The sequence below is a fragment of the Salvia miltiorrhiza genome, chromosome 4, assembly GCF_028751815.1.
Source record: "Salvia miltiorrhiza cultivar Shanhuang (shh) chromosome 4, IMPLAD_Smil_shh, whole genome shotgun sequence".
Lineage (NCBI taxonomy): Eukaryota > Viridiplantae > Streptophyta > Magnoliopsida > Lamiales > Lamiaceae > Salvia > Salvia miltiorrhiza.
In genome coordinates this window covers 55096695-55108456 of record NC_080390.1, presented here as the reverse complement: position 1 = coordinate 55108456, position 11762 = coordinate 55096695, and the positions used below count along the sequence as shown (strand labels likewise).

Sequence of the window (11762 nt, the reverse complement as noted above, 5' to 3'; positions counted from 1 at the left end):
TAATTCACCCGCACATAGGCAGGACCTCTACATCACAAAAAGGTGGGAAAATAATTGTATGCAGGTGAAATTATTACCCACACAAAGGTGAGAAAATTACACCTCTGAACCCAAAAACTCTCACAAAATGAGAGTGTTTGGGTGTCTATATGTTTGTTTGAGAATGCTACATATAATTTGTCTTTCTGTATTTTTTTTGTTTTTAATAAATTATATAAGTAAATTCTGTGTCATCAATTTATTTGCCTTTTCATGAAAAGATTCAATCTGAGGTTTGAATATAAATTGTTGTCTTCCTACAAACCACTGTAACACCACCATGCCTTACAGCAATCTTTCCTTCTTTTCTTTGTTTCTATTCAATCCTTTTTAATTTTTGCCTTCTCTTTTTGGTGTCCCTCAAATGGGCCTACTCCCAACTATATCTCCCTCTTTTTGACTTTATGGTGAGGTAGCAGTCTCTCTCTCTCTCACACACCTATCATTACAGAAAGGGTTTTTGCAATTATGCAAGTATAGTTATGACAGCCTCGCAATCATCCCTTCGCAGTTGTGTATAAGTCGTCTTCGAATTTTGATTATAACTACTACTTCCCCGTTCCAATTTTTAGTATCCACTTAAAATAAACACGAGATTTAGTAAAATAATTGGGTGTGTTGTGAACTTGTGAGTGAAATAAGAATCTCACTTTTGATGTGAGTGTCAAAATAATAATGTGCTTCAAGAATCCCACGTACTTTTACTAAAAATATATAAATGATACCAAAATATGAGACGATCATAAAAAGAAATATCAATACTAAAAATTGGGACAGATGGAATAATTAATATTTTGCATACAATGAAAATATATATGCAGTTAGACAAATAATGTACACCCTCCCATTAGACTTGTCTCATTTCTTTTGGACACAGTTATTAAGGAGAATAAAATTAATGTAGTAAAAATGTGTAAATGTGTGAGATCATATTGTTTATAGTGTAAAATTATTATCAAAAATAGAAACATGACAATATCAATAAGACAACCAAAAAAGAAAACATGACAAGATTAATGGGACGAAAAGAGTACTAGCTCTTTCAGTAGGAACACCATTTCTTGCATTTAATTTATTTCATCGGAGAGGATATAATACAAAATATCGAAGCATAATTTACATTTACATGATACTCTTCCGTCTCTGAAAAATCTGCATATTTTACCATTTTTAGCCATCTTTATTTATTTATTTTTATTTTTCATAATTATTCACAAAACAATCATCATAATCCACCATTATTTTTTTTAATATAAATACTATATAGCGTGGGATTCATTCTCCCCTCACAATACATTTATCTAATATCTCTTAAAACCCGTACCATTTACCCCGATCACATATATTTCAGAAACGGAGGAAGCACGTCGGATACTATAGATAACATACACACACCAAACGCCACGTGTCTCCTTCTAACGAGCGCCTTCTTTCTTCGATTTCCTTGTACGTTTCCACGTCATCGCATGCTTCAAACCTTCATACATGGTAGCCTGCACCAGCAAAACAAATTAAATTAAATTAAATTCAAATTGTGCCTAAATTGCAATCTCACTTTTCTCAAAAAGGGCACTTAATCAAAATCCCTTTTCTTAGACATTGACTTGACAAAAAACAACACATGAATGCTGTGGGCAGTAATAATGCCGTTACACCTACTCCGATTATTTTCTTGACAAATTTATTTATGGCATCTTTTGTGGAACAAGAAGGTTAGGTTATTTAATTAAAGTGATGGCCACCTAAGTCAATTTAATTTCCCAATTGCCCTAATTATTAAGGTTTTTGATGTTAGCCACACATGCTGAGCTTTTTTCCAGAATATTAAGGAAAGACACAGAAATATTTATGGCAACAGTGACGAGTTGGGGCGGTTTGTCCACACGTTTGGAATTCAGTTTTTTTTAGAGCAAATCATACTAAGAAAGCACTAGAAAAGGTGCAATGACAAGAACAAGATGCATATAATTTTACTAAAAAAAGGTTCAATAACAATAACTATCTAACTATATATCTTTAAAAAAAAAACAATAACTGTCTAACTATATATACCCACACACAAAAAGAGAAGGAAAAAAAAAAAAGGAAAGTTGTTTAGTTATGTTATAGACTATTAGTGCAAAGAGTAGAATATATAAAAATAAATTGAGAACGAAAAATCATTCCAATTCTTGAATCGCTGAAAATTACGGTGAATGTGTTAATTTGATGGATGAATGCAACACATGGGTTCAAAGTTCATGAGAGACGAAAGTTTCGTTTGTTTTTTAGTGCAATTAATTTTACAATGGATTAAGTGATTTGCAAATACTCCATCTGTCCATAAAGAATAGTCATAGAAGGAAGACGAAACAAGTTTTAACAAAAATAATTGAGTATATTGTGAGTGGAGAATGTGAATTAATATTAATAATAATAACTAATTGTATTGTGAGTGAAAAAAGGAGTCTAACATATGATAGAAAGTTTCTAAAAACGAAAATAGACTAATTTTTGTGAACGTTTTAAAATAGTAAAAATTTGACTATTTTTTATGGACGAAAAGAGTATTAATGACGGGCCTAACTAAGCTCCATCACACTTATTATTTTATTTGTTATTTTAAGCTCAGGCACACTTATTAATAAGAAAAAATCATACCCAACATAACCTTATTTAATGTTATTCTAGTACTATTAATAACATTAATTTTTGTGGTGGAAAACTGATGATAAATAGTGTAAGAAGAGTCCATCCATCACAAAAAAAACGAGAAAATAGTACTATTCTCAAAAACGTCAATCAAAACAAAAAAAATTGTGAATGCTAAAACGACAATCAAAACGGATGAAGGGATTATTTATTGTGATCATGTAATGAGCATAATAATAATGTGATAATCATCCATTTCAGAGTAATTAAAGCAATAATATATTAATATAATTAATTAGGTAAAAAAAAAACGAGGAAATTAATGGAAGCAAACATACCCAGAGACGAGTAGGCGGCGGCGGCGCAGATCGAGAGAAGCTCGAGAAGCTTCCATTCCTCGCCATCTTCCCCTCCGCAGCGACGCTCTCAAACCCCGCAAACGAGAATGGCGAAAACCCCAAACTACCCTCGTCGACTACTTCTTCCCTTCTGAAACTCCTCCCCAGCGTCTTCAGCAGTCCATTTTTCCTCTTCTTCCCCACAAACAGCGCGTGATCCACGTAGCTCTGGGGGCTGCCGCCGCTGCCGGTGCTGTCGAAGGAGCTCTGCTTCTCCCGGAAAAGGCGGAAGGAGGAGAATCTGGGGCGGCCCAGGCTGTCGGGGCCGTCGAGGACGGTGGTGGGCGAGGGCATTTTGGTAATTCTGCAGGGGGGAGGATCCAGCAATCTGGCGGGTTCGGGTCGGATGATGAGGTCGGTGCAGGGTCGGGGCTTCCCGGGCTGCTCCTCCCACTTGAAGGGCACCGAGGCCGACGCGTGGAGCGGCGGCGTCGCCGCTCCCGACCTATGCTCCGGCGACCACGCGGCGGCGAATTTGTATGTGGAGAGATAGGCTTCGACTTCGCCCATGTTTTGGTTTTTGGTTTAATGCGACGGATTATAGTTAAATACGTTTATCATGTAAATATATATATATATATATATACACATATATATATGAATGAGGTCAAAGGCGAAGCTGTGGTTGAATCATGCAATTCGCTAATTAATTAATGTTTTTTTTTTTGGATAATTTTGTGGAAAAAAAAACTGACAGGTGGGAGAACTCTGTTGCATGTCTTTGACTTTTATGCTTCAAAGTCTATAATTGCTATAAATCATTTGCTCATCTATTTTACTGTTTTTCTGTTTTAAAATAAAAGAAAGAAAATAGTACTCCTACTTACTAACTCTATTCTCGAAAAGTATATTTATTTTATTTGACACGAATTTTCATAAATATTGTGAGTTAAAAAGAAAGATTATTTTTGTGAGTGAAGTGAAAAAATAATGATGGACTATAGCGGTGGAATCAGGTCGAATAATAAATTGTGAATATTTTTGTGAAATAGAGGTAATATATATATTTTTTTTTACAGTCATATAATTGATATACTAATTGCTTTTTCTGTTTTTAGGTAGGCGTATAATTGCTAGAAAGTGATCTTTCAGGTGTGTGGTCACGTCTATGGAAATCCAGAATCTTGTTTATTTTTATAAATAATATTTTTAGCCCAAAAAAAATAAATTTTAATATTCTTATATGACTAATATGTAGGCACGAGCCCAAGGAAAAAATTTAGGGTTATACAAAATGTGTAGAAGCTAAAGAAATCAAAGCCCAATCATATTTTAACAGGCCGGCCTGGTCTGGTTAGAGCTCATGGGCCGAATAGGCTAATTGGGCTAATTGCAGGCTAATTGGGCTAATTGCAGGCTACACTTCAAACAAGGAGTTTTCGTAGAAAAACACACACACACACACAGACATAAGGAGTATATTTTATCCTTTTCTAATCCTTTTACAAGTATTATATATTGAGCTTTAAAAATATCTGAACTCAAAGAGAGCAATATACCATGATAACAAAAAGTGTAATTGCTACCTTTAAATTGTTAAGAATGTTGTGTCTCTGATCAGTAATTCACGTACGTACGTTTCAACTTTCAAGTGTCGTTTGAAGTGTGTATTAAGTAAATTTTATGTATGTGTAATAGCCTATAAATCGTAAGAATTTGATAAACTATAGAAATTGGATTCCATAATATGGTACCATTGATAGTCTTAATTTCTTTTTTTTATATAGAATTGATAGTCTTAATTTCTTGTTATATCTTATATATATTCCATGTGCACGTTTTTATGAAATTTGGTATGATCATGTGTGTCCTATACCCCAATTCTTCTTCTCTGTCGATCAATTAATAATTGGCTTAAAAAAGATAAACATTACTTCTAGAAAAAGATGTTTACTTTTGCATGAGCACTACTTTTCTCTTCAAATAGTATCTTTACATCCAAGATTAAATACATTTCATAAATTTCGATGCGTGACAACGATATCTCATACAAAGTTACATAAAAGATGGTTTATTCATGCATGTTTCATTTTCTTATAGATCGATATATATATATATATAACTCCTAGCTAGCACTCTTAATTATTACTGATATTAAAGAACTTTATGAGCTGCTTGATTATACTGGATCATTGGTCCCAATTTGTTTTACTTCACATGCATTCTTACTTTTCTAGCTAATTTAGGAGAAACCCAAATTCATCATATGTGGGGCCCCAAGACATGCTTAATTTAAAAAGAGTTGGTGAAATTTGAATTTGCGAAATAACTTGAGTCGTAATCTCGCTCGATCTATCGTTATGATATTATTATCTCTCGTATTCATTTACTTATTGTATGATGTGGATGGTTAGAATAACAATCAATTTCGTAATTTAACTGAAAATCATTAATACTCCAACCGTCCACAAAAGTTAGTATCCTCTTTCCATTTTTTAAAACTTTGTATTACATGCGAAGACACCACTCATAAACAATAAATTATCATTATGAAAATTACTTTTTAGGTGAGACCATTTTTCTACTCACAATACGTTCAACTATTTTTCTTAAAATCTGTATGGTCTCCTTCTAAAACTATTTTTCTTTAAATTACTGCATCGAATATAAAAATTATACTTACTATACTATAATGAAAGTTTTAAAATAAGAAGTTTTTTATTCCAACCACATCCTGTATCTATATACATATAGATAGATAGACGTAATTAATAAATACATATAATCTAAAAAAAATCAAAAGTGTAAAGGTTGGAAAGAAATCAAAATAAACATGTAATAAAACAGTATTAAACGAAATGATCATAAGTAACAACTGTGTAAGAACAAATGTATATATAAAATACATAATACAACATCATCGGTATATAGCTATCTATCATTTATTTATACTGCAATCTATTTATATACGTATCATTTATTTATTTAAAAACAAAAAAACAAAAACAAAATGAGGTCAAAACATGACAACAATTTGTAACCAAAAATTAATATTATGTTCATAATTAAAGAATATAAAATAATTAGTCTAAAAAATACGATCATCATCACCATAGAAGTCTCCACAGTTATTAGAGCTCCAACACCATACCTCCGGCGACGGCTCATTCATCAACTCCGGCAGCTCTATCTCCGCCCAAAAATCGTCCCCTCCGCCGCCCTGCGCGGCGGCGGAGTCCGACTTCTCCGCGGCCATGTTGGCCGCCAGCGCCGCCGCGGCCTGTATATCCCTGGCGGCGCTGGTGGAGGGCCGCGGCAGGAGGCCGATGTCGTCGGGGAAGTTGAGCTGCGCCTTGCCGCCCTTCAAGCAGTAGGCGGCGACGTCGTAAGCCCTCGCCGCCATTTCCGGCGCCGGGAAGGACCCCAGCCATATCCGCGTCTTCTTCTTTGGTTCCCGAATTTCGGATACCCATTTCCCCCACCGCCGCTTCCGCACGCCGCGGTAGACGGGGTGGCGCGTGCCGCCCCCTAGTGTCTCGGCCGCGGCCGCGGCCGCGGCCGCGGCGGTGGAGGGGTGATCATTGTTGCATGGTGGAGGTTGCTCCATTTTGCATAAGAATTATTTGAGCATGGTGTGTTATTTATTTATTGTTTTTAATTTGGGCTTGTGTTGAAGGGAGAGGCTTGTATTTTGCAATTATATGTATGTCCCTATCCTATGGATATTTATTACTATTATTATTATGGTAAAGATAATACAATGGTACCATTTTCATATGTGGTTCGTGATAGTCCGTTTTGAGAAAAAATCAAATCATTTTGGGTTTAAATTAAAATTTAGAAACATCATGTGCTAAGTAGAATTGATTGGGACATGTGAATATATATGTGATGTGTAGTCGTAATGTGATGAGAGGATTATTTTTTTAGTTGGAGAAGGGGAACTATAGTAATTGATATCTATATAATTTTGTTAATACAAAGGTCTTTATTATCTAAGTGCATATATGGTTATATTCTAGGGTTATTTATGCGTTAAGTACAACTCAAATTAATAATCACAAGAGGGTGCAAGATTAAATCAAGACCCTATTTTATTTCACGAATATTCCTTTTTAAAAAATCATCTCGTATCACCTATGAAATAATTAATTTTAACGATACAATAACTATTTATCACTACTATTTATTATCTTACTTTATTAATCGGACCATTTTTAAATATGATTACCTAACAATTGCTAAGTGTATAGAATATTTAATACTTCACCCGTTCACGAAAAAATTGTCATAATTTCTTTTTTGATTCGTCCACAAAAAAATTATCAATTCTATTTATAATAGTAGGGTCTACACAACTCAACTCAAGTTTAATGTGGACTCTTATTCCGCTAACAACTTTACCGATCATATTTTATTGCTGACTTTCACAATGTGATACTCCCTCCATCCCACGAATCTTGACACGTTTTCCTTTTTGGGCAATAATTATTACCTTATCTCTCCTACTTTATCACCTTTATTATATTCTCTCTCCTACTTTATCACTTTTATTACCTTCTATCTCTCATACTTTATCAATTTTATACTTTATTAATTACACACTTAAAACACTAATCTACAACTCCTTAATTCCCGTGCCGAACCCAAACGTGTCAAGACTCGCGGGACGGAGGGATTAATTTATTTGTGGACGAAAGAAGTAAGATTTTTTTTTTTAATTTTAACCAGTGAATTTATATATGATTAAGAAATATTATCTTTAATATTTTTAACCGAAAGAATGGATCTATAATCTTTTAAAATTATGTTATTCCAAGTCTATAAAATTATTATATAGTATTTGTCATAAGATGGAATGGTTTTTTTTTTTTTTTAGTTTCAATATTTTGTGGTTTTAGTTTAATTTTGTAATTATTAGTTAAAAATGTAAGAGTCAAAATGAAAAATACTCTTTTTAGGATAACAAAAGCAAATTATACCCACAAAAATAGAAATTACCCGTTTTAGGCATGAATAGACAAAATTGCCTTTATTAATATTTTTTATAAATTCTTCTTTTTCAATTATTTCTAATTTGTTTATCTGCAATTACTAAAATTTCAAATGATCACAACTCAAAAGTAAGAATAGAAATAAATTTACTCCACTCAAGAGAATCCCTAACACCCCTTCCCCCCACCATCGCCACTCGCCCATATTTCATAGTGATAAATGATTAATTATGACACATGTATAATTTCATAACAACACATAAACAAGATGGACCTATGTCAATTAATTTTATTTTATTTTATTCGAAATAGACGGTATAGACCTATGTCAATTAATTTGGTTGTAATCTTCGAGAGAGAAAGAGAGAGTAGAACGACAGTTGTCACTTGTCAGTTACCCCTACACTTCTCTTTTGATGTTTTCTTTTTTGTAATTTTCTTTACTTGTTCTCTTATTTTGGTTGATGTATATGAAAATATAAGCATCTGCTCATTATTAACACTAATTAACAATTGACAAGTGTGCCTGAATTTGTGTGATAGTAGAGTGATTGATGCATAAAATTAAAGATTTTAGGTTCAAATTTATAGTGACACGATCTTTAAATTTATTTATTTATTTATATAAAAAAATAATTGACAAACATGAAGTTAAAGATAAAATATACTATACTTCTTTTATACATGTCCAATTCTCCAATAAAACTTCAGTCATGTAATTGATTGACTTTTGCTAACAAAGAGAAAATTATAGTAATAATGAATATCTAGCTCTTACCGAAAGATTATTATGCCTAACAACTAATTAACATAAATTAACATTTGCATTATAAATAAATAAATAAATAAATAAAAGAAACTGAAAGGGACGTGAAAACGTGGTCTTTTGGCGGCCTCCCATCTCCCAGCAGGATCCAAATTCCGACTAACATACTACTGTACAAATAATAAACCAACCTATAATTTATTGTGTTTCGTGTGTCACACTTTTAATTTGTTATAATGTTTAATTATTTTTTATTTAATTTTAATTTATTAGTATTTATAAGAAGTATAATTTTAAGATAATTAACTTGGATTCACTCATTCAATTAAGGTTTATAATTATTTTTTTATATTTATTTAAATTAATAATAAAAATTTGGGGTTAATTAATTCAAAGTTAGGATATCTTTTTTTAATTTCATTTTGTAGTTATAAATATTAATTAGAGTTCATTATATGAAAATATTTTTTATTTTTATAACAAATATTTATAAAATAGAGACACTAAGAGTTAAAAATGGTGACACGGTAAATTACAGAACATGGGATTCCATCCGGTAAATTAGAGGTTATGTATATTATTTGGAGATGTGTTTTGAGTGGAGAAAGAATCCTACAAAGACCATTGTATTAGGCAAAAAATATAAGGTTTTTGAAATATATTACGTGTGAATGAAGTTGAAAATATAAAGGGTCGATGAAGCCTAGCTCAAGTGGCAAAGCTGAGACACCCAAAGACTCCTTTATGAGAGACTTTGAGTTCAATTCCTACATGTGGGTAGTTTTCCCACTTTTGTGTGGGTAGTTGTTCACATCTTTACGTGGGTAGTGATTCTGCATGCGTGCGGTTGTTTTCCCACCTTTGTGTGGTGTAGAGGTCTCGTCTGCGTATGGGTTGCTTATTAGATTATATATTGGATACCCTCTTGTAATTCTAAAAAAAAAAATGAAAATATAAAGGGATGTAAAACAAGAATAGAAACACCATAATTTTTACGAACATATCAAAATAGTAAAAAGATCACACTTTTTATAGATGTATCGAGTAATAAAACTATTTATTTTATCTAATATTTTTTATAGAATTTCAAATTTTGGTGTCCACAAATGAAATTTCAAATTTGAAAGGCCTCTCTCTCGCTCTCCATTAATCGAAAACCAAATCAAGAGAACCAATATGAGACAGCCCATTAATTGCGAAAAATAAGTCCAATAAATTTGTTACATTGTGAGCAAGCTTATGTAAAAAAAAAAAAAAAAAAATCATGTCGACCGAATAAAATAAAATAGGAATATCACTTTTTTTTTGAGGAAAAATATAGGAATATCACTTCGTAAAGAAAAAAAAAATCTTACACTCTCTCAACACGTGAGTAATGAAACGACCATACAGATTTTTTGAAAAAAAAATAATTGTGAAAATATTTTTTCTCTTCGAATAGTATCTTTATTCTATCCAAGATTAAATACATTTCATAAAATTTTGATGTGTGATATCTCGTACAAACTTTTGTGTAAAAAGGGTCGAACCATGTTTCATTTTTTCATAGATCAAACTAGCATTCTTAATTACTGAAATTAAATAAAATTTTAAACTGCTTAATTATACTAGATATTCTTGAAGTAGTTTTACCTCACAATCATACTTTTTTTTGGTAATTTAGGAGAGAAACCCAAATTCATCATTTGGGGCTCAGCTTTGAGATATATTATCCCTCCTTGAAGTGAAAAGAATGAATGAAAAATGATTTGTACAAAATGAGGGAAAAGAAATGAGGTATTTATAAGTATAAATTTTTGTTATCCCTCATTTTTTCGTAATAAATTTATCAATCAAAGAAAACGCACCCTAATTTTATAATTATTAACTAAAAAACGGCGTATATAATAATTTGGATATTTAACTAAAATTTTAAAGTTAAAATTGACACCTAAAATGGACCTAGATCTAAAAAAATAAAAATAAAAAATAAAAAATCTTGTAGTGAGAATAGCACGACAACTTGCACAGTTGCCCCTACATATACTTCATTTACACGTGTCCAATTCTCCTATAAATTAATTACTTAGTCATAAATTAATTGACTTTTGCTATATTTGGTATTTTATTAAGGATAAGCAATTAATTAGTAAAGTCATTACTTGTCGATATCGTTAAAACCTTTTTTTCCGGAAACTGAACTAAGGAGATAATTTTATTACCAACACGAACATGCATGGAATATGGAGATAATCCTTCACAGCCGACGAGAGTTCATTTTCAAACATGTAACGTAAAAAAAAAAAAATCGTGCTTCATCATCTCCACTATATTGATTAATTATCTTCCACACTGTTAACATTTATTTCATGTCGAATGTAAAAAAAGAAAAACATTTATTAATTTCATGTCTTTTTTTTTTGAGGATATTCATGTCATTCTTAAGATCCTTGAAATTGTTCTTATACAATACTCCAATGCCTCTAATTAATGTGGTTAGTTGTGATTATTTCTGCTTGCACAATGAAGGTGGAGTTTTTTAGTCATCTCTTAAATCTCTAATTGATGTTTGTAAAAATCTCTTAAACCCTAATATTGCCCCCAAACTCTACAGAAGCTCCGGTTCCGCCGGCGGCAGCGGCGACGGTGTTGTTCGTCGCCGGCGTGAATTTCTCGAATGCACTTTGCTACTTTTCTGTGTTGTACCTATTTTGCAGACTACTATCCCTTCTCTTTTTTCCATGAATTTCTCCTAAAAAATTAGGATTAACTCCGCAAAAATGCCCGACATTTCCACATGATCAGACACTTTTTTTCTAAGGCTGCGTTTACTTTGATGGATAAATTTATCCATAGAAAATGATGGATAACAAAAAAATATGTCTTTAAAATGTCTCATTTCTTTTCTAACATTTGACACAAAAATATTTTTTCTTATTTATTTTCACTTCAAGGATAGATAATATTATCCATCCATTTTTGGATTATATTTAACTTCGAAATAAAAATAAAAAT

At 32.0% G+C, this 11762-nt stretch overlaps 2 protein-coding genes across 2 annotated transcripts; both read right to left on the bottom strand.

The window, feature by feature from the left end:
- Positions 1-1267: 1267 nt before the first annotated feature.
- On the bottom strand, positions 1268-3707 carry LOC131020817 (uncharacterized protein At4g00950-like). The gene is made up of 2 exons (XM_057949847.1): positions 3009-3707; positions 1268-1532 (listed from the first exon to the last, which is right to left on the bottom strand). The coding sequence occupies exons 1-2, from the start codon at positions 3576-3578 to the stop codon at positions 1455-1457; spliced, it is 648 nt and encodes a 215-aa protein (XP_057805830.1). The 5' UTR covers positions 3579-3707; the 3' UTR covers positions 1268-1454.
- A 2119-nt stretch (positions 3708-5826) lies between these two features.
- LOC131020816 (ethylene-responsive transcription factor ERF023-like) lies at positions 5827-6710 on the bottom strand. The gene has a single exon (XM_057949845.1). It carries the CDS (start codon positions 6613-6615, stop codon positions 6097-6099), a length of 519 nt encoding a protein of 172 aa, XP_057805828.1. The 5' UTR covers positions 6616-6710; the 3' UTR covers positions 5827-6096.
- Positions 6711-11762: the final 5052 nt, after the last annotated feature.